The sequence below is a fragment of the Triturus cristatus genome, chromosome 5_1 (genome assembly GCF_964204655.1).
Source record: "Triturus cristatus chromosome 5_1, aTriCri1.1, whole genome shotgun sequence".
Lineage (NCBI taxonomy): Eukaryota > Metazoa > Chordata > Amphibia > Caudata > Salamandridae > Triturus > Triturus cristatus.
The window spans coordinates 184,427,226-184,451,776 of record NC_140587.1 but is presented as its reverse complement, the minus strand read 5'-3'; the positions used below and the strand labels follow the sequence as shown (position 1 = coordinate 184,451,776).

At 44.4% G+C, this 24,551-nt stretch overlaps 1 protein-coding gene across 1 annotated transcript in view; it reads left to right on the top strand.

The window, feature by feature from the left end:
* Positions 1–24,551, top strand: part of LOC146830619 (lymphocyte antigen 6D-like) — a 70,096-nt gene that overhangs the window by 26,521 nt on the left and 19,024 nt on the right. The window contains exon 3 of the mRNA XM_085604061.1: positions 19,917–20,036. Within this exon, the coding sequence (XP_085460187.1) occupies positions 19,917–20,036 (120 nt within the window). The remainder of the gene's footprint in view (positions 1–19,916; positions 20,037–24,551) is intronic.

Here is a 24,551-nt window from a genome sequence, read left to right as displayed (position 1 = left end):
TATGCTTCACTTTAGGCAGGCCTCACAAGAAAGGGGGGGGATTAGCGGTGATCTATCACGGGTCAATCGAGGCAGTCTTCCATCCCATCGCTATGGAGGCATGTGAAGCGCTATCTTTTAATTTTTATGTATCCCAACACCACACTTTCAAAGGAAGTTTACTGTAGAGGCCACCAGGAGCCAGAAATTCATTTATAGCCACACTTGGTAATGTACTGGAAGAAGGTCTATGTACAGATGCCTACATGGTTATGGGTGATTTCAAATTTTATTTCGAGGCACTTACTGACCCGGACACATTGGCCATGAATGATATGATGAACAGCGCTGACTTGAGGCAGCTGGTCGCCGGGCCCACTCATGAGGCAGGACATACCTTGGATGGTATCTTCTCCAACCACTAATAACAAATTGGAGCTCTAGAGGGAAAATGCCATGCTGCCCTCCACTCAAAATCTATGGCATCAAGAGGATTGATATATCAATTCCTAGGCCAGCCACTGATAGCAGGAGCGACTTTGTTCCAACCACTGGCAATATGTCCACAAAGTTGGCCCGGCCTAGAACCTCTTAAGTTTGTTGATTAAGATAATCTGCAATACAACCCTTCAAAACCTTGCAGAAAGTGTATCGCCACAGCTCACCCAGAAGTGGTGTAACTCGTGAAGAATAACAATAGAAAAATAGAAAAATGTGAGAAAATGAGAGGGCACCTCACGTATGCAACACCAGGAAGGCTGCCAGCTGGTTCTCGCTGGTATGCCCACGTTTTGTCATCATCGGTTGCCAACTCAATAAAAGAAGAAGGAAGTGTCCAGTAAAAACGAAAGATGGAGAACAAAGATAGTTTTAGCAGAAAAACGTTGCTGTCCCCATAAGCAAAGAGTGAAAGTGAAGAAACCCAGTAGATTGCTAAGAACAAGATGTTCAGAGCAAAAGTGAAACTGAGGTAAAAACTCACTGTTAGATCAAAACCTTTATTCTCAACCAGTGAGTTCACTCAAAGTAAAAGCACTAAATGTCGCTAACCTTTTTAAAGAAGGCCAACATGTTTCATTGCCACTAATCTTTCGGCAATTTCATCAGGGCATCAAGGTTTTTTGCACTCGTTTCACTGGACATCCACTTTACTGTTTACAGAAGGGCTGTATAAAAAGCAGACAGGAAGTCAAATAGATTAACTATTTTCTATTTATACTTCAATAAAAATTGGACCAACCATTCAAAGAATATACCAAACTGCTGGTTCCCATGCATATATTTACCATGTAAAGGCCGAGGACGTTCATACCAGCCTTCACAAAGCCAATCGGAATTATAGTTACTTTTCCATTTTCCGATTCTTTATAATGCGCTGCAACTAGCGCGTGTTCCACCTGTGGAAAAGGGAGGTTTCAATTCCTCATCAAGTCACAGTTCGCACTTCAGACGGCGATTCTTGGCAATTCTCTACCCCTTATATCGCCACCCCTTTTATTTTCGCCTCTGAAAGCCGAATGAACTTGGCTCCGGCCAAACATTAAAAGCACACGCATCTCTAACCCCATTCCACTATGGAAAAATGGGAGGTGCAATCCGTCATGGCGCTATTTGACAATCAACACCAATCTCATCTTGTCGATATCTGAAGTCGGCCAGGCATTTACCCACACATGCGTTCTCAACTCCATTCCATGACTAAACAAAACACAAACGCCCGTTTTTAGCTCATTCGATTCCGCCCAAGCCCAAAAATCGACACGGTTACTGATATCAGCATGGGACATCCATTTCCATACCCACGACATCCCGCTGCATATACGTGCGAATGCCTAAATCTCACCGTAACCTTTACCGGAGCAATCCTTGTCTCGTCCCCGCTTCAAATCAAAGTCAGTATCCCGCCTCTAATGTAGTTGAGCTGTGCCACTCCCCTTAGTCTCACGTGGTTCACGGCCAGCACTAAGGACTGTTAGAAACTCGGATGATCGTGGCGGCCATCTTGGAACAGTATGAACCAAAGGACGCAGACTCCTCACAGACCCCTTACTGTTATTTAATGAGTCGGAAGGGCCCTCAAGTGTGCCCCATAAGACTCTCCTAAGTGTTTATCAGTTAGAGCTGAAACAGACCCACTACATAATTTTCGGAACAGCTCGTAATGTAACAACACTCCAACCCATCACCAATAAAGCATGCCTCGAGTCACAATCTATATCCAATCTCCGATGTAGTTGTACTGAGCCCACACCCCCTTTTTAAAAAAAAAAATTTCCATCACATCGGCATCGAGGGCTGATCAAATCTATGACAATCGTGGCGGCCATATTAGAGCAGTGAGTCACTCCCCACAAGGCTACAACCACAACCTTTGTACGATTTACAGAGTCCGAATGCCAACACTCTTTAATGGTGCCACGCAGAGAACTTCCTTTGTATTCCTTAGGTGCACCTCCAAGTCTAAAGTCAGAGCTGGAAACGGCCCACTACTCAATTTCATAGAAGGGCCAATACTGCAACTCTCAGTGCAACGCTCTTAACAAATCGTCCTCCAAGTCCAAAGTCAGAGCTGAAAACGGCCCACTACTCCATTTCATAGAAGGAGCGATCCTACAACTCTCAGTGCAACGCTCATAACAAATCGTCACTAATAAAGCACAGGTGTTCAAATCCAAATTAATGACAGATCAACCATCAGATCAAAAGTTCCCACAAAGTAGATAATCTATAGATTGGAAAAAATCATATATCAGATCAATCAACTCCTGATAAGAGACTTCTCCCAATTACAAAGTGTGCTAATAGCTACTTACTTTGTTCCACTCAATGTGGTCATTCAATCCTATAACATCCACCTGCTCAGTGTAAATCCAACGGGCTTCCCTGGTAGCCAGAATTTTATCTAAGGTGTCATTACTAGCTGTCACCCTCTCCAGGACAACCCATCTCAAGGCTTGCAGATCATGTTTGGATTCACCAAAATGATGTACCAAGCGCGTGGTAAGCTTTCCCGCTTTAATGGTGCTCAAATGTTCCTGAATTCGTATCTTTATTTTACGAGTGGTGAGACCTATGTACTGTAACCCGCATTCACAGGTTAATCTATAGATCACGTTAGTGGTGTTGCAATTAGAAAACGAATTCAAATACCATTTTTTGCCACTGGTGAGGTTGACATCATTTGTTTTTTCTGTCAATTTGCAGACTGAACACCCACCACACGGGTAGTGTCCAGCCGGCAATGAAGTGTGACTTTGTTTGACCTGTGGTCGCGTGTGCACAAGTTTGTCCTTGAGATTCGTGGCACGTTTGAATGCAAATCTCGGTTGTGGCATTCTGAAGTCTGCGGTGGATAGCAGTGACCAGTGTTTTCTCATTAATTGCCTAATTTTAGAGGCCAGGGGGTCGTAAGTCATGACCACTGTGAGGCAGTCACCACTCTCCCTTTTGTTCCTGTCTAAGAGCGCCTCCCGAGGTGTATTGCGGGCTCTCTTATACGCTCTCTTGATAACAGTTTTAGGATATGCTCTTTGTGTCAGTTTATTAGAAAGCTCGTCAGCTTGTTGGACAAAAGTTTCAACGGTAGAGCAATTACGCCGATACCTGAAGAACTGGCCAACTGGCAGATTGTCACGTAAGGCTCTCGGGTGGTATGAGTTATAATGTAGCAGTGAGTTCCTATCTGACCCCTTTTGATGTACCGTTGTATTCAGGGCCATCCCATGCACCTTGATGTCAAGATCCAAGTATACCGCACATTCATTACTGAACGTCCAGGTAAATTTGAGGCACGGATCAAGGCTATTGAGCCAGTTCAAGAATTCCAAAAGTAAATCCTGATCCCCTTTCCAAATACACAACACATCATCGATATACCTCTTCCAGAGGCAAATGTGCCCCTGGAAGGGGTTCGATGTGTGATACAAGAAATTTTCTTCAAACTGGCCTACATAAATGCAGGGCAGACTCCTCTTGATGCCATGCTATTTGTTGTTGTCAATAGATTTTGAGTGGAGGGCAGCATGGCATTTTCCCTCTAGAGCTCCAATTTGCTATGGGTTATTGAACGGCGGATCAGCCGTGAGAGCTACAAACATTTCTCCTGTTTTTAGACAAGTGGTTGGACTGACTATTCGGATGAAATACTAAAATTCTTGTTGATTTGAGTGTACACCTGTGGAATCGTGGTAATTGTCATTTTGCATTGATAGTAATGGATAGAAACTGTTTGGCGTTTTCTGACGACCAGATAGCTGCAATTTTAGCAGGTCCTTCCCTCTTCCCAGATACATCTTTGACTAATGTAAACACAGCCAGGGAGGAGTGGGATAAATTAAGCAATACGAAAAAACGCCAGGTTAGAATAGCCCTTCATGGGGCATTGATGACATAGTATCTCCGAGCTGGAGCTGCCCCCGCAAGCCTATTAGTTAGAATAGAACCTCGGATTTTCCTAGAGGATAAGACATTTAGGCTTGATTGGAGTTACATTGCCAATAAGTGTACAAGAGATTGGCTAATTCTAATTATTAATACTGCAAAAAGACTTAGTGATGAGTTGTTGGTAGAGATTCTGGAGTTAGAAGAAACTTTGAAGAAAGACACAACCATCACTGATACTAAAGAACAATTACAGCGGATTCAGGCAGATTTAGCAGATTACAAACACTATATGGTAAACCAGAAAATCAAAGGTTTAAAAAGAAATCTCGAGAGATTCACCCATGAATGGGCGTTTCCCTATGTGGACGATAAATATTACCAACAGGGTAACGAAGCGGCACCACAGCCTAGTTATCGAGGGAGGGGGGGCAAACAACAACAGCGTAGGACCCCCTTGAACTGGACTTTCGATAACACCTCTAGTGAGGAGGAAGAGAGTGCCCCAACATCCAACCAGGGTGGTGGTAGACCTGAAGCTCAGTACAAATCCAACGAGGACTTGGGGGCGTTGTTCCGGTCTTTTTTAGGACACACCAACAGGGGCAACAGAGGGGGTGGACAAAGGGGCAGAGGAAGGTCAAGACCCTTCCACAACCAGGGACAGCAATGGCCTATGTTCTCCCCCCGGATAACACGCAGCAGGGGCAGGACCCCCGTATGAGTAATATTGTGATGAATTTATCCGATCACACACTTACTGCGGATGAGTTGCGTGTTCTGAATAAAGGGTTGGGGTATGTCCCTACCCCGAGACATGATTCTTTTAAATGTAGGACTGAGTTCCACGCAACTATGAGAAAAATCCGACTCAAAATTTTTTTTGCTGATAAAGAATTGGAACCCCAGTCACTGTTTTCCATCAACTTACGCCGTCCCTCCCACTTTTGTCCCACGGGCTCCACTGTGGGTCCCGAGGTGATGGTGTTTGAACAGAAAGTGCTGGAGGAAATCTCTAAATTAGAACAGTCGGATCAAAAGGGTCGCCCCGTTAATAACATGAGCCGGGAAGATTGGAAGGCGCTTAAGACTCTTCAGAATAATGCCGCAATCACTATTAACAGTGCCGATAAAGGTGGGGCCATTGTGGTAATGAACACCTCAGACTACAATCAGGAGGTGTTAAGATTGCTAGGTGAACGGAAGAATTATCACCCTCTCCCTAGAGACCCTATTCTTGAATTGCAAGAGGTGATCACAAAAATGGTAGCGGAAGCCAGGAGTAAAAACTGGATCACGAGCAAGGAGGCAGAGTTTTTAGTCAACACCAAGCCGAGAACGCCTGCCTTCTACATACTTCCAAAGATTCATAAGGCTGCACGGCCTCCTCCCGGGCGTCCGATAGTCTCAGGAATTGCTTCTATTCTTGAGCCACTATCGCAATTTGCTGACTTCTTTTTGAGAGAATCAGTCTTGAGACAAAAATCATATGTCCAGGATACTACCGACATCTTGAATATTCTTGGTGATTTGGAATTTGACTCATCGCAGCAGTTCCTTCTCACCATTGATATTGAGTCACTTTATACCAGTATCCCCCAGGAGGCCAAGCTGGTGGAAGCAGCTAAGGCCCTGGGGGATCAAGATTGGTTTTATGACACGCCCCAATCATTTGTGCTCCAATGCATCGAGCTTGCCTTGACACGGAATTATTTTCGTTTCAAGGATGACCTCTATCTACAGGTGTCAGGAACATCTATGGGCGCAACTTTTGCGCCGAGTCTGGCCTGCATTTATGTAGGCCAGTTTGAAGAAAATTTCTTGTATCACACATCGAACCCCTTCCAGGGGCACATTTGCCTCTGGAAGAGGTATATCGATGATGTGTTGTGTATTTGGAAAGGGGATCAGGATTTACTTTTGGAATTCTTGAACTGGCTCAATAGCCTTGATCCATGCCTCAAATTTACCTGGACGTTCAGTAATGAATGTGCGGTATACTTGGATCTTGACATCAAGGTGCATGGGATGGCCCTGAATACAACGGTACATCAAAAGGGGTCAGATAGGAACTCACTGCTACATTATAACTCATACCACCCGAGAGCCTTACGTGACAATCTGCCAGTTGGCCAGTTCTTCAGGTATCGGCGTAATTGCTCTACCGTTGAAACTTCTGTCCAACAAGCTGACGAGCTTTCTAATAAACTGACACAAAGAGCATATCCTAAAACTGTTATCAAGAGAGCGTATAAGAGAGCAGGCAATACACCTCGGGAGGCGCTCTTAGAGAGGAACAAAAGGGAGAGTGGTGACTGCCTCACAGTGGTCTTGACTTACGACCCCCTGGCCTCTAAAATTAGGCAATTAATGAGAAAACACTGGTCACTGCTATCCACCGCAGACTTCAGAATGCCACAACCGAGATTTGCATTCAAACGTGCCACGAATCTCAAGGACAAACTTGTGCACACGCGACCACAGGTCAAACAAAGTCACACTTCATTGCCGGCTGGACACTACCCGTGTGGTGGGTGTTCAGTCTGCAAATTGACAGAAAAAACAAATGATGTCAACCTCACCAGTGGCAAAAAATGGTATTTGAATTCGTTTTCTAATTGCAACACCACTAACGTGATCTATAGATTAACCTGTGAATGCGGGTTACAGTACATAGGTCTCACCACTCGTAAAATAAAGATACGAATTCAGGAACATTTGAGCACCATTAAAGCGGGAAAGCTTACCACGCGCTTGGTACATCATTTTGGTGAATCCAAACATGATCTGCAAGCCTTGAGATGGGTTGTCCTGGAGAGGGTGACAGCTAGTAATGACACCTTAGATAAAATTCTGGCTACCAGGGAAGCCCGTTGGATTTATACTGAGCAGGTGGATGTTATAGGATTGAATGACCACATTGAGTGGAACAAAGTAAGTAGCTATTAGCACACTTTGTAATTGGGAGAAGTCTCTTATCAGGAGTGGATTGATCTGCTATATGATTTTTTCCAATCTATAGATTATCCACTTTGTGGGAACTTTTGATCTGATGGTTGATCTGTCATTAATTTGGATTTGAACACCTGTGCTTTATTGGTGACGATTTGTTATGAGCGTTGCACTGAGAGTTGTAGGATCGCTCCTTCTATGAAATGGAGTAGTGGGCCGTTTTCAGCTCTGACTTTGGACTTGGAGGACGATTTGTTAAGAGCGTTGCACTGAGAGTTGCAGTATTGGCCCTTCTATGAAATTGAGTAGTGGGCTGTTTCCAGCTCTGACTTTAGACTTGGAGGTGCACCTAAGGAATACAAAGGAAGTTCTCTGCGTGGCACAATTAAAGAGTGTTGGCATTCGGACTCTGTAAATCGTACAAAGGTTGTGGTTGTAGCCTTGTGGGGAGTGACTCACTGCTCTAATATGGCCGCCACGATTGTCATAGATTTGATCAGCCCTCGATGCCGATGTGATGGAAAAAATTTTTTTAAAAAGGGGGTGTGGGCTCAGTACAACTACATCGGAGATTGGATATAGATTGTGACTCGAGGCATGCTTTATTGGTGATGGGTTGGAGTGTTGTTACATTACGAGCTGTTCCGAAAATTATGTAGTGGGTCTGTTTCAGCTCTAACTGATAAACACTTAGGAGAGTCTTATGGGGCACACTTGAGGGCCCTTCCGACTCATTAAATAACAGTAAGGGGTCTGTGAGGAGTCTGCGTCCTTTGGTTCATACTGTTCCAAGATGGCCGCCACGATCATCTGAGTTTCTAACAGTCCTTAGTGCTGGCCGTGAACCACGTGAGACTAAGGGGAGTGGCACAGCTCAACTACATTAGAGGCGGGATACTGACTTTGATTTGAAGCGGGGACGAGACAAGGATTGCTCCGGTAAAGGTTACGGTGAGATTTAGGCATTCGCACGTATATGCAGCGGGATGTCGTGGGTATGGAAATGGATGTCCCATGCTGATATCAGTAACCGCGTCGATTTTTGGGCTTGGGCGGGATCGAATGAGCTAAAAACGGGCGTTTGTGTTTTGTTTAGTCATGGAATGGAGTTGAGAACGTATGTGTGGGTAAATGCCTGGCCGGCTTCAGATATAGACAAGATGAGATTGGTGTTGATTGTCAAATAGCGCCATGACGGATTGCACCTCCCATTTTTCCATAGTGGAATGGGGCTAGAGATGCGTGTGCTTTTAATGTTTGGCCGGAGCCAAGTTCATTCGGCTTTCAGAGGCGAAAATGAAAGGGGTGGCGATATAAGGGGGAGAGAATTGCCAAGAATCGCCATCTGAAGTGCAAACTGTGACTTGATGAGGAATTGAAACCTCCCTTTTCCACAGGTGGAACACGCGCTAGTTGCAGCGCATTATAAAGAATCGGAAAATGGAAAAGTAACTATAATTCCGATTGGCTTTGTGAAGGCTGGTATGAACGTCCTCGGCCTTTACATGGTAAATATATGCATGGGAACCAGCAGTTTGGTATATTCTTTGAATGGTTGGTCCAATTTTTATTGAAGTATAAATAGAAAATAGTTAATCTATTTGAGTTCCTGTCTGCTTTTTATACAGCCCTTCTGTAAACAGTAAAGTGGATGTCCAGTGAAACGAGTGCAAAAAACCTCGATGCCCTGATGAAATTGCCGAAAGATTAGTGGCAATGAAACATGTTGGCCTTCTTTAAAAAGGTTAGCGACATTTAGTGCTTTTACTTTGAGTGAACTCACTGGTTGAGAATAAAGGTTTTGATCTAACAGTGAGTTTTTACCTCAATTTTACTTTTGCTCTGAACATCTTGTTCTTAGCAATCTACTGGGTTTCTTCACTTTCACTCTTTGCTTATGGGGACAGCAAAGTTTTTCTGCTAAAACTATCTTTGTTCTCCATCTTTCGTTTTTACTGGACACTTCCTTCTTCTTTTATTGAGTTGGCAACCGATGATGACAAAACGTGGGCATACCAGCGAGAACCAGCTGGCAGCCTTCCTGGTGTTGCATACGTGAGGTGCCCTCTCATTTTCTCACATTTTTCTATTTTTCTATTGTTATTCTTCACGAGTTACACCACTTCTGGGTGAGCTGTGGCGATACACTTTCTGCAAGGTTTTGAAGGGTTGTATTGCAGATTATCTTAATCAACAAACTTAAGAGGTTCTAGGCCGGGCCAACTTGGTGGACATATTGCCAGTGGTTGGAACAAAGTCGCTCCTGCTATCAGTGGCTGGCCTAGGAATTGATATATGAATCCTCTTGATGCCATGCTATTTGTTGTTGTCAAGATCTTCTCCAACCACCCAGGTCTCAAGTTTACGGGACTACTGCGACTCGTTTGGTCGGACCATGCCGTCGTCAAATTCGAGTTGACACTGACGGGACTGAACATGAGGGGGCAGTGTCCCAAAGGCCATGTAGCCACTAGAGCATGGAGTAAAGTTGAAGGGACAGCTTTGCAGGAGCTTCTAAATGCCACGGCAGGTCAATTGCCAGTGGGAGTGGACAAAGCATCTGTAGTTTATATGAATTGGCTGGAACAAGCCTGCAAGACTTTAGCTCCAATTAAGACTCTTCGCCCTAAAAGATCGCAACCTTCGGCGCCATGGTTTACAGAGGATTTGAGAAATCAGAAACTCGTGTTTAAACGGCTGGAGCGGAACTGGAGGAAGGGCGATGGAGAAGCTGATAAAACACTGTATAAGCTCAGTCTGCAAAATTATAAACAGCTTATTTTTGCTGCCATACAAAATTACTTTAGAATTCGTATTGATTTGGCAAAGAATTCAGCAAAAGAGATATTCAGAACTGTTTCTAATTTGGCTTCTCCAGGTCCAGCCAGAGTCCAGCCCAGCCAGGAACTTTGCAAAGACATCGCCAAGTTTTTTCTGACCAAAGTAGAGTCCATCTTTTGCGCTTTCAGTGGGTCGAGCTCTGAAACTGCGGAGGAACCAAAGTTAGCAACAGTTCCCAACGTAATGTTCAAGAATTTTGTCACCAGTGTCTCTTGAAGATATTCAAGAGCTCCTCATGGCTGCAAACCCAGTGTCACCCTATGACCCATGTCCAGTGCCAGTGGCCAAGCTGGCTCCGATCCCTATCGTGTCGCTGCTATTACCAATCTTTAATGGCATGTGTGCAACTGGGCAGTTTCCTACATGTTGGAAATTAGCCTCCATCCTTCCCCTATTAAAAAGCAAAACAATCTGGATCCTAATGATCCCAACAACTTCCGCCCCATTTCTAAGCTTCCACTCACAGCGAAACGGATGGAAAAAAATATGAATACACAACTCAGTGCCTTTCTAGAAGAGACACAAGCTTTGGACTCTTCTCAATATGGCTTTAGGAAAGGCCATGGCACTGAGACTGCCCTCATTAAAGCCACAGATGAGATCAGGGGGGCTGTAGATCGGGGAGCAAGGCAGTTCTGGTGTTGTTGGATCTGTCCGCTGCCTTTGATACGGTCCATCAAGATATTTTGATGGACCGTCTAAAGGCATGCGGGGTCCTTGGGAAAGCTTGCGACCTTTTAAGATCCTTTCTATGTGGCAGGAGACAAATTGTTGCACTTGGAGATCATCAGTCAAAACCGTTTGCACTGCCTTGCGGTGTTCCACAGGGCTCTTCCCTTAGCCCCACACTTTTTAATGTTTATGTCTACTCCCTGGCACGTTATTGTTAGGGCGTTTGAGTTTGGCTTGACATCATATGCGGATGACACCCAAATTGTAGTGTCACTGCTACCCGGAGAGGAGGCTGGTTTAGACAATCAATTCCAAGAGTGTATGTTATCAGTGGGGAGCTGGATGGCAGAGAATTGCCTAAAACTCAACACTGGTCATGTTGTTTGGAAACAATATCAACTTCTGGACTCCAAACTGGTGGCCAGACTTCATGGGCTCCCTCCCCTCACCCACTAATAAGGTGAAAAACCTGGGTGTGATAATGGATGAGGGTCTTACTTTTAGGCAACAGGTTAATTCAGTGGCATCTAAAACCTTTTATGTAATTAAAACAATCAGGAAAATATTGCTGTTCCTGCCCCCGAGCAGCTGCCAAACAGTGGTCGCAACTCTCGTTATGTTGAGATTGGACTGCTGTAACATTTTGTACCTTAATGCTCAATGAAGGCTCCTGAATAAACTTCAATCACTGCAGAATGCAGCAGCCAGACTGCTTTCGGGCACACCTCGGTTTACGTTCATTACCAAGGAAATAAACAAATTGCATTAGCTACCGGTAAGAAACCGAGTACGCTTCAAAGCCCTGTGTCTGGTCTTCAAGGCGCTGCATGGTTCAGGTCCTGACTACCTCAAACAGTATTTCCACTGGTGCACACCGAAAAGGCCACTCCGCTCATTAGGGGCTAGGTTGGTCTCACTGCCAAGCATAAAAAATGTTCGATGAGGATGCAGAAGTTTCACTTACAGTGCGGCCAAGGCCTGGAACAACCTGCCGTTGCAGTTAAGATGCATCACGAACCTCTTAGCTTTCAGGAAGAGCCTAAAGACTTGGCTCTTTGCCCAAAGAACTTCTTCCTTTGGCCACAGGAGATATAACTAGCGCCAGGACACCTCCGGGTAGCAGCTGCGCTGTATAAATATCATTAATATTAACATAACATTAACATTCTTACTTCCTGTTTTTCAGAGTGCTTTCTCCTGCTTTTTACTAGTTTTTTACTGCTTTTTCCTTCATCTCCCCATTTTTCTGAGAGCTTTCTCCTGCTTTTTCCTAGTTTTTTACTGCTTTTTCCTCCTTCTCCCCATTTTTCTGAGTGCTTTCTCATGCCTTTGCCTCATTTTCACTGCTTTCTCAACAAAGCAGCTAGCAACTCCAGCGCCTTGAGAACATCACCGGTGATTGGCTGCGCTTTATAAATCCTGATTGATTGATCTACCAAGGGACATGAGGTATGCCATCCTACCAGTTGACTATTTTCCCAAATGGTTGTATTTCTCTTTTGTAGAATCACCAGTGTTGCAACAACGTTTTTGAATCAGGTATTTTCCATAGAAAGATCACCCGAGTTTTTGGTTACAGACAACGGCTCTCGTGCTTTGTGTCTGAGCGAATGTGGGAATTCCTAACTAGGCATGACAACAAGAACTTACGTGCTGCTCTGTACTCGCCATCTTCAAGTGGTTTAGTAGAGAGAGGCAACATAGTGATCAAAAAGGGCGTACAAACTGCACTCGCATCAGACATGGATGTAAACAAATTCCTCAAACATAAAGGTGTGGGAATATAACACGCATATTGCACAACTAGGGTCACTCCGTTTCTGTTATTGAGAGGCAGAAGAAACCATTTTGCTGTGTTTCCGACCTGGTTAAATGACCGGCTAGATTCTGGAAATGAAGTGGTAGGAGATACAACTACAAAGGAACAAGGGGCATATCAGCAACAACCGGCGATAATTATCGCTAAGCGCACTTAGCGCTAGGATAATTATCGCCGGCTAGCGTGGATTTTTATCGCTGAGATAGCGTGCTATTGGCAACGCTTATCTCAAAAGCGATAAAAATCCTAGCACTAACTGCCTAATGTGAGATTATCGCTGGAAACCCAGCGATAATCTCACGAAATGTGGCATTAGCTTGCTGATAGGGCCTCACAAACTTAGCCATGATATCCACCTTCCATAGGATATCATGGCTAAGTCAGTCCTGAAGCAGTCGTAAGGAAAGTGGCGATAACAGGGGTTATCGCTACATTTCTTGCCGCTATGCTTCATGGCTTGGGGCTTGATGATAGGAGAAATGTCGCTAAGCGACATTTCTCCTGTCATGTCAGGTCAGGAACGCCCACTTTGCATCTCATTAGAGATGCAAAGCTGGGCGTTAGGAATTCCTGCACTAACGCAAGGTTTCACACATTAGCGTTGAGGTTCCGTGAAATCTGAATCTGCGTTATAAATATCATGGTTCCGTTACGATTTTGGTAACAGCGAACCGTAACTAGTGAGTTCGGCTAGTACGTGTGTTTTCGTTACATTACACCAATGGATTCACTGCGTATTTAGGGTTTTCGTTCCGAACCCTGGGTTCCATTTTGTGCATGGTAGCCATATTGTGGTTGCCCTCACATAGGCCGATGACTGTGGTTAAACAAGCTCTTTGGTCAGGCTCACCTTAGCTCGAGTTTGTGCTGACTCCTACATGACTTGAGTGAACTGACCTCGTTGCCTGAGGCCGACCCTGCCAAACCCGTTCCCGCCCGCTAGCTGATCTTGATTAAGGGTCAGAGCACAGGATCTCGTAAAGTTTTATTGCACACATACATGCCCCATCCTACTTCTATCTGTTTCTGTTTCTTCTTTTATGGTCCATTTACGATATGGGTTGTGGTCTCTTTATTATGGGTCTGAAAAGTGGGTTTTACCGTCATGCGATACTTTTGGTGTGGTTACATGCGATTGGACAATTTGTAAAATAATGGGTGTTTGTCTGGAATGTGATGTTTCTGGCATAAAAAGGGATGACTTGCTTTGTAAATTTGAGCAGTCTCCTGAGAACTCATACCGTGATGACTTCTAGGACTTCTGTTACAGGCTGCAGCCAATAAATTCGATCTCTGACGCCACCAAGAAGTATCCTGTGTCTCTGTATTCTAAGACAGGTGAACCCGAAGACTTTGGGCGTGCCCCTGGCGCCGCTGGGTTCTAAATACCCGGTTCTTCAGTGTGAGCTTGCTAATTAGGCGATAAAATTATTGCTGCTTTTCGGCCGAAAACGGACACAAAAGTGGCGATAATTTTCTATCACCGTGTTCTAGATATGCCCCGAATTTTGTAAGGGTCACAGTGGTTATGATGATGTAATGGTTGGTGATTATGTCCTGATCAAAAGACCCATCAAGGTCACAAAGGGTGAGTCGGTGTTTTCATCCCCAACAAAAGTTTCCAGAGTTGGCATAGGGTCAGCCTTGCTAGAAGACATGGCCTGGGGGAATGAAAGACACTTAGTGAAACTGTCAGCAGCCAGCCAGTATCAGAAGTAGGAAGACAAGTACTATTGTTGACTTAGATTGGACACAATGAATACGAACCAGAGGTGATACCCTGAGAAGGATAGCAGATGAAGAATCTGCGAGAGGTAGGGACATGGTTAGTGATTCTGCAAGTCATCTCATGGCTGCATGCACAAGGTCACGAGAAGTGAAAAGACCTCAGAGATTCAATGATTTTGTTGTGTTAATGCTGCCCTTTCTCTCCTTGACTATATAATTGACAGGTTGTATTTGCATTTCAGAATTGTTCTATTCATTTATTTATTTTGTTACCTCACCTTATTTTTGTTTGCTGTTTGTTGTTGAGGAAGGTGACCCAGTACTGTGATGTAACTGACTGCACCTCGTGTGCATCACGTGCTGTTTACTTTTGTGGTAGGATGTATATTCTTGTAAATCCGGTGTTTTTGCAGTTATAACAAAAGGCGTGGATTCCAGCACGGTGAGTCAGTTCATGCTGGAATCCAGGCCGGCTGGTCGCTGCTTTCCGTGGGCGTTGCCTGTCGACTTCAATAAACGGATTTGACAATTGTTCCTGGCTAGAGTCTACCTACTGGAATCATGAGAGGAGCCTTGCCTATATGATGGACAAAGATAAAATGAGGGTGAACTATGGTTTTGTACCAAAATTAATTGTATTTTCCACAGGAAATGACATTCACTGTACACAGCTGCCAGCCACACAATTAGAGCCCGATGTAGGTGGCTCTACTGACCATTTAAGGCCTGCTCCAGCATTAAAAGCCTGAGTCGAAGTTGAGGAATTTTAACATGGGAGGAGGCCTTTAATGGCCTGCAGAGCCCACTATGGAGGGCTCTATGGCTATTAGATAATTCTGCCCTTAGAGGGAAGAATGTTCTCATTTGAAGAACAAAGGCCTCATGGACCCCAAGGGGGTTTAAATCCCCTTGGGCTCTGTGGGGCCTTTGCTAAACATTGGAATGTTGATGCTCCGGGCTTCTACCAGTCATTAGAAGCTCGGAGCACTCCATTGTTTTCAACGGAGCTCCCAACATTCCAATGTTATAATATAGCATGAAAATAAGGATCCCAGTTACAGCGACTAAACGGGTTAAACAAGGGAGGGCTGACAGGCGGTCTTCCAATCAGGTTGTTTGTAAAAAGATGAGTTCCCTTCATCCGAGAGACAAGTCTATAGCCACCCTGAACTATGGGTTGGAGTCCATTTTGTGTGCACCTTAAGCCAGCTTGACCATGTCTTCCACTAGTGAACGCCACCAATATCAAGCAAACCTTTCTGAGGACTTGCAGGTTATTAAGTCCATTGGGGAAAATCACAGCCCTGGCCAGAAAACAATGAGAACTGGGACTCGGTGTTTACCGCAATGTGAGGACTCCAGTGCTATAAATCAGCAACAGTAAATCTGTCCTCAACCTAAGGGCAGGGTATTTATTTATCTAACTCAGAATATGTGATTTATTTGTTGTTTGCGGTATAATATGGCATGGGTGAGTATTAGATACATCTGAAGAAGGGACAATGATTAGGGTGCTGTTACATCCGAGGTGTAAGTGTAGGATTTCCAAGACATGTTTGCCTTGAAGATTTGCTGGAACTGAATTGTGTTACCTCCAAGGAAGTGCAGGGAACATTGCAGGTAGAAGAGACCTGCGGGTTGAAGAGAATGCAATTCATGTTGCTAAGGCAGCAATTCTGTGCTTGAAACAACTGAAAAACAGCAGTATATTGTCGGTGCAGCTCTGTCTCTTCTAAGGCCGTCGAGACGTAGCACAGCATGACATCGCACACAGAGGGGACACATGCCGAGCAGGTCAAATAAAGTCACAAAGTGTGTTGATTTCGGGGATTACATCGCGATGCCATTACATTGCGGTTTTTACAACGCAAGTCGTTACAACGACTTGCGCTAGATGGCGCTCTAGGACAAGGAACAGTATAATTTACTATCCAACACCTTCCCTACTGAACGTAGACTGGAGTTGGAATAGTAAATTATACTACTCCTAAGTCCTATTCCTTGTCCTAGAGCGCCATCTAGCGCAAGTCGTTGTAACGACTTGCGTTGTCAAAACCGCGATGTAGTGTACCGCGATGTAAATGTATGCGTTGTAACGTCATACATCCGTTGATTTCATCATATCCTTATTTTATTCTTGATAAATCAATAGCAGGGACCTGTCTTACTTTTTTCTGCTTTTTCATGGTCTCTTCAGTTTAATTCTTGGTTGATCCCGATTGAGTTGACATTTTCAGAGCCTTCCAAGATTTTTGAGGGATAATTTCCAAAAACATAAAGAGTTTTGATATCCAGATATGGGACTACCAGCGATCTAGTAGCCACTGTCTGAAAGAACTGGACAAACTTCATTGGCGACCAATTTGAGGGCTAATTGGTCTCAAAGTGATTGTTCGTACAGGTGGACTACTTGTGCTGACCAATAGCATGTGTCCTAGGGATATACGAAACTTCAAGGCCTAATAACTTAAAAATGGACTGTGAAATTTGGAGTTAAGCTTAGTGTTCAACCATAATTTCAAACCATGTCCCTAGAAATGTAAGAGTAAGGTGGATGCTTCAGACGGCTAGGACTCAGCCAATGGACAATGCCCTAAGACCTAGGTGGAAGTGGATTGTCCAAATTCCATAAGGTTAGGTTTGACGTGGAGCTCTAAGGGGTGATGCAGGCAAACGGATTTTGAAGCAAACTCAGATTTACTAAGGTCAGTAAACCTGGGCTTGCTCCAAAATGGTGTGACTACCCGAGGCTGACATAACAAAGAGAAATATATTTATTTCCCCTCGTTACTTACTCTTTGTCTGTATGCTGCATTCTTAGAATATTTATTGTGCAGGAAGGTATACCTTCCTGCACAAAAACTATGCATACCATAACTCAGGCACCCTTGCATGGTACAAGTGCTCCAGCACAGGGAGAGAGCGGAACAGCGTCATATCTTTATAATTATGGTGCTGTTCAACTCTCTCCCTTTCACCCCAGCAAGTTGCCTTGGTGAGTTGTGTTGTTTGAACATTTTAGAATTCTGACCCCTAGTTTATATGTCATGCTTGTATGGTGTTCCAGTTTGCTATCAGTGTATGTGGTGTGTATATACACCATTATCTATTACATTTCTAATTGAACCTGTGCCATGCATACCAATTCCCAGTGATCAATCAATTGATCCATTATTGGCTATGTGTCGCATAGGCCGGGAGGGGCCTTGTATGACCCTCCTTAAGTAGGGTAGGATTGGCGGGGGGCGTGTGCCTACTTTGCGGGGCGGATGGTGAAACAACTTGCGTAAGGCTGTATATGTGGTTGTGCAACAAAAAACCAATAAACTATGTTTAAAAAAAAAAATCAATCAATTGATCCATCCATCCATTCATTCATTCATCCGTCCATCTAGCCGTCAAGTTGCCCGTCCATCCATCCATTCATCTTTGCAAGCCTCTCTAACCTTTCAACCCTCTCTATTTGCAATTAAAGATTTAAAAAAACATTACAAAAAAGCTATAACAAAGGCAAGATGCTGGCAACCAACACCAGACCAATTTTTTTTTTTTTAGGTTTGGTGTTAGCCAAGACCTTTTGCTTTTGTGAAAATTATGTCTACAATCTAGTTACTTATAGCGGTTTTCAGCCAGACTCAATCCATTAGTCTGTTGTGTCATTAACATGGTTGTTTCACCCATAGAAGCTTGTGTCATGGGGCAATGGGTCAGCCATCTTTAGCCATTGGCTGACTTAGCTCCGAGTTACAGCATGCTGCCCTTTCACAAGGAGCACATCCACACACAAAGTCGTTTTCTTTCGAATCCCAAAACATCTTTGCCTGTTGCCCTTTTTTGTTACATTCATGTGGTCCCAACAGCTCCCTAAGCAATAGTGTTTCAAACACATGACAGAACAAAACTAGAATTGCTGAAGTCAAAAGACTATTGGGCAACGCCAATGCTTGTTTGCATATTACACTGACATCAGCAGTTGGCCATTTCTAAGGCCTGCAATTAATCGGTGGAAGATTCACGCAATTTATGGCACAAATTCGGTGAACTTGAATGAGGGAATCCTGAGTTTGCTTTGCTGGTGTTCTAACTCGTAGACAACCAAACAGCTGTGGGCGAAGTCTTTTTTTTAAACCCATGGTGAGCTGATGCAAAACTGTGGGCAATTCCACTGGTGTCACATCCGCCGGCTCCGGGTGTAAAAAGGTGGAATGATTCCTCATTCCCCGAAGTAATGGATGCAGGAAAGGAGGAACATGTGTTGTCCAACGCTGACGGGCCAGGCAATACAATTACCATAATGGTATAATTGCATTAAGCTCATTACACTACCGTCCCTTGCAGTGCCTGACACCAAGCTTCCCTCCAGGGGGACCAGTGGGTGGCCGGTGGCATTAGAATCCCACGTTGACCCTACAGGTGGGAGCTGCTTCCCATGCGGGGAACTTGCTTTCGAGATCACTTTTAGGGGAACAATTTTCATTAAACTAATGATATTGCCCATATCCCCAAAATGCTCCCAAAAGCAACTATGTTTGGCTGTGTTTTCTTTCCTGTGTATTGAGCAACCCTAATCCTTCTTCGCAGACAAGAAACAAATGGCGAATTTCATGGGTTCCAAAATTTGCTTGAAAATGTCTTCCAGGCCTACTACGATAAGTCCAGAGTGCAGCACCCAGAGTTTCCACCAGCTATGAACCGTTTTTGAAGCCAAGCGCTCCCATAAGCAATTTCAGACTGATAGGCACTTGGCATTATCTAATTGCACTTTTGCGGCACCATCGGATGTAAGGATACTTGTATTTGGAATGCCATGTATGATATCTGTTTTATAAATAAATATTTATCAAAGTATTCCTCCCGCTCTATGTGTATAGGGAAATAAATGTTTGTGTGTGTGAAATCTGTGTCTGTAGGAAAATGAATGTGTGTGTGTGTATGTATTTATATGTATGTGTGTGTGTGTATATATGCGTGTGTGCATGTGGGCATGTGTATGTGTGTGTGTGTGTATCTCTGTGTGTGTGTGTATGTGTGTGCGTGTGTGGGGTGTTAGAATAGTAATGTAAATTGATGTAATGTAAATTGATACTTGTATAGCGCACTACTCACCCGCAAGGGTCTCAAGGCGCTTGTACGAATACCGCTGTGGAACCCATCCTGGCTTTCCCTGTGAGGCGTCCACTCCTGGCCACCCTCAAGGTGGATGCCAGGCATCCTTAGCGTTGTGGGGGCCGTTGTGGAGATTAAGCAAGCTATTGCCCAGAGTTGCAGAGTGGGACTCCATGATTGGAATGGCACCGAGGCGAGAATTATCAGGTCCGTGGAATTTTGAGCCCAAGACCCGCCGAGGCGGGGAATTGTACCCTGGTCCCGGGCTAGACCTCTGCATCAGGGTCTGCCGCTCTAATCATTGAGCCACACTTCATTACAGTCAATAGCCGGTCCCAATAATAAAAGATGTGTGTCTGTGGATGTGTGTATACCACAAATCTCATAGAGAGCAGCCGTGCATTCACAATACTGTGTTGAATTTGTTCTTATTTTTCAGCAACAACTCTGCGGTGCCACACATGCGACCAAGAAACCAGCAACGACAAGTGTCAGACCATCAGCAACTGCACAGTTCCGAACACAATCTGCCAGACCACTGTGGCGACGTCATCCTCAGGTAAGCGCCACTGCGGCTTTGGGTGGAGGTCAGGCTTGCATCCTCTAGGAGCACCGTAGAGTCTGTGCCTTAGGTATCACTTGGACGATCAGGGTTCAGCCAGCCTCTTTTCTAATGATGTGGGCTTTGTGGTTTGACTCGCTGAGTGAGGGAAATGCCCTGTAAGACATAGTAAGGTTGCCTATCACCATCACCATCTGTCATTCATACGTCACTAAATACCTAAGCAGGTCTTCCGGGTGCTAAATATATCCTTCTGGGAAGTTTTTTCAGGGCTGTGTTGCCTCCAGCAAAAGCAATTTAACACACATATTGAGTCCATTTTTGGCACCAACATTTTTGTGGGTGAAATGTGAACAGTGCTGCAGTCTGAGTTTTGAACCTTGAAGTACTGTAGAGAGGCAGGCGAGTGACAGCGCAAACATATAGTAAGCCTGGCCCGTAGTCTCATATAAGCAGAGTAGAGTTTGATAAATATAGAGTGTATCTTATAGGTCGAGTATCTAATCAATACATATACCACTGATTCATTACCAGTCACAAACCCCCAGTCTCACACACACATATACGGAAAACCACACACAAACATTCAAGATACTCACACTTATATAGAGTCTCACAATGACAGTCACACATGCAGAGAGAGACATGTCTGCAGACTCCAACATATCTAGAGAGGATAAAACTGGCAGGCAGTTTTACACAGTCAGCCACAGTTTCACACAGGCAAGATCCCACACACACTCACGTAGTCATACAGGCACACATGCAGCTTCCAACACATAAAAAGGTAAAGAGTCTGCAACCCTTCACCAAACATAAGGGTAAACAGCCCAGTATCACCTAAAGAACCCCTATCACCTAATACCCTGCCTCCAACTAACAGTGTCCTCCAGAGCCTGGTTGGTATTGGACGACAGTAAACCCGTGATGATGGTTGGCCAGTTTGAGTGCACCAATGGGCCAGCAAAAGCTTGTGCTTCAATATTTTAACAGCAGCAAACATATGGAGCACCTAGACAGGGCTATTGTCAAATCACATTGTGAGGAGACCCAGGACAGGTCAGAACAAGTGCAATCAGGGTAGGGTGGTTCAGCTTTCTTTGCCATACAAGGGCGTTCTTTTCTGCAGTACATCCCTCCCAGATCAGATGTACAGCATGAGTCTTGGCCATGAGCCTCTCTACAGTACATCCCTCCCAGATCAGATGTACAGCATGAGTCTTGGCCATGAGCCTCTCTACAGTACATCCCTCCCAGATCAGATGTACAGCATGAGTCTTGGCCATGAGCCTCTCTACAGTACATCCCTCCCAGATCAGATGTACAGCATGAGTCTTGGCCATGAGCCTCTCTACAGTACATCCCTCCCAGATCCGATGTACAGCATGAGTCTTGGCCATGAGCCTCTCTACAGTACATCCCTCCCAGATCAGATGTACAGCATGAGTCTTGGCCATGAGCCTCTCTACAGTACATCCCTCCCAGATCAGATGTACAGCATGAGTCTTGGCCATGAGCCTCTCTGCAGTACATCCCTCCCAGATCAGATGTACAGCATGAGTCTTGGCCATGAGCCTCTCTACAGTACATCCCTCCCAGATCAGATGTACAGCATGAGTCTTGGCCATGAGCCTCTCTACAGTACATCCCTCCCAGATCAGATGTACAGCATGAGTCTTGGCCATGAGCCTCTCTGCAGTACATCCCTCCCAGATCAGATGTACAGCATGAGTCTTGGCCATGAGCCTCTCTACAGTACATCCCTCCCAGATCAGATGTACAGCATGAGTCTTGGCCATGAGCCTCTCTACAGTACATCCCTCCCAGATCAGATGTACAGCATGAGTCTTGGCCATGAGCCTCTCTACAGTACATCCCTCCCAGATCAGATGTACAGCATGAGTCTTGCCCATGAGCCTCTCTACAGTACATCCCTCCCAGATCAGATGTACAGCATGAGTCTTGGCCATTAGCCTCTCTCTCATCTGATGTGGGAAGATGTCACTGTTCCCAGGTGGCGCTCTTACCTTTGGCTCAGAGCTGAAGTCCACCCCTTGCAAAGATTCGACTCACGGCCAAAGCTAAATGTTCTCATCTTCATTGCCATCACTGATGCCAGCTGAGCAGTTTATGGGCCCCGTTGACTTTAAATGGGCCCCAGACAATTAGAGCCTACAGTGCTTTTAAGTACCAGACAACACAAAATGTTCCTTCTCAGAATAAGGCCAGCCCTGCTCCCTGGACAACGCTCAGTGACTGATGAAGGCTGCTAGATGTTTCCTCACCATCACAGCTCATTGAATGAGGACTTCATGACACCATCTCCTTTATTGGTGGAATCCATCTGCACAATTAAGGACTGGACATAGCATCATTACAGGTTCCTTTCCCAGTGTCTGCTCCAGATCTATGTTAAAGGGTATTGAGGGCTTCACTCTCCCCTTCAATGTGTTCATTAGCCTTGGGATTGACGTGTGTCCGCCCTCCTGCACCAGGATTTGAGGCTATTAACATGAAACACAAATTATTATTACTTTTTCTATAAAAATTTGTATTGCATTTTTCAAACATTACAAAATCGGCATTGCTTGACCATGGGGCATATGTATCAAATTCTCTATTTGCGATTCTCAAATAGCGATTTTTTGAGAATTGCTATTTGGGAATCGCAAACGAGATGTAAGTAAAAAATCGCAAATTGTTAGCGATTCCTTGGCATTCCTTAATTGCGATTAGCAAATTGCGAATCGCAATTAAGGAATACCTTCCCATTCATTCCTATGGGCCAGGAGGCCCATAGGAATGAATGAGAAGACATTCTCAATTAGCGATTCGCAATTAGAGACTCGCAAATTGAGAATAATTTCAAGGGTGCAAGGGTGTCATAAGCACACCCTGATGCACCCCTGAAATGAGCATGTGTGCGCATGTGGCGCACATACATGCCCTAAGGGCATGTATGTGCGCCACATGGCACTTTGAAAGATACCAAAAAGTGCATATTTTAAAGAAATCGCAAATTACCACCAACTTGAAGTCGGTGGTAATTTGCGATTTCTTAAGGAGAAATAGCACAACTTGGGTGTTTGTTACATTGCATTTAAGGAATCGCAATTTGCCATTCCTTAAATGCAATTGCAAAATAGAGAATCGCAAATTTGCGATTCTCTAATTTGCAATGCCCTTTTAGGATGATACATCCCAAAAGGCCTTTTCCCGTTTGCAAACGGGCCGATTCTGAGAATCGTCCCGTTTGCGAACGGGAAAAGGGCTTGATACATATGCCCCCATGTATATTGTTTCTGGATTACAGCATTTACATCTCACACCATCAGCCATGACATAGAATCACCACAGACATATTCCTACATATTGTCTTTAGTTCCTTTTTCAACTATTCAGGTTCACTTCTTATCTTATCTTCAGTTAGTCATGGAAAATCCCTTATATACTATGCTTTTTTTTTTTTTACCACAATGCTATTTTAAATCATTATAATTTAACCACCTTTGATTTCATCTTCACATCCACTGCAAATCTTCCGGTATTTCTTCTGATGCCTTCGTGCCTTGCAGATTATCTTTTTGTCAGCTCTACACCAGTCCATACTTCGATCCCATTGATGGATTGTTGGAATTTCCCCCACCACAATATTTTGCAATGTCTATTTTATCAATTATCAAAGTTTGAATAAACAATAGTCTCTGATATCTGCTTAAATCCACACCTACCCTTAGTCCTATTAAGGCGGTAATTGGAGATGTCAGTATTGTTGTACCGACAATCCCTTCCAATCATTTTTGTAGCTTCATCCTGTGATTTTGGTTCTGCCAACACTACCTGGGCATATCTATTGTAATTAATGGATCCAGATTTCTGTAGTTGTATACTAGTGTAATCAGTCCCGTGTGCCTTCACTAGTTTTCCACACATGGTATCCTCTATGTCTCCAGTACCTGCCTGCCATTTCTCTCTCAGCGTAGTGAGTTCTGACTTGGTATTTACCATGGAAATGGCCTTCCTTATCATCTGTCTCCATTCTATGGTAGAGTCTTATTTCATGCCCTTTTCTGGTGGAATCTTCTGAGTTAATTTGCAGTCCCAACCCATGTCTTTATTTAGTTTGTTCCATACTTGGATCGCCCCTGTAGTAGCGGGGGAGGCCATGATTATTTCCGCTGTGGTACATATGTGTTTCCTTTTAGTGACCCAATATGTGGCAGTCTATTTGAAAGGCTGGTTCCTCCTTTGGAGAGTACGCCCAGTAATTCACCACACCTATTATGTAGTCTCAAAGTACTGCTGTATGTTTGGTTGTGCTATTCCCCCCTCATAGGTCGACCTATGTATTGGAGAGGCTCCATCCAAAATCAATCATCTATATAGTGATCAATTTTTGTGAAGACTGTTTGAGGGATCTGTGAGGTGGTGAGTTTCAGAATATGCAGGAATTTAGGGAGTGCTCTCATCTTGTACATTGTGGCTGTCCCAAGCCAAGGTTGCGCCAATGGA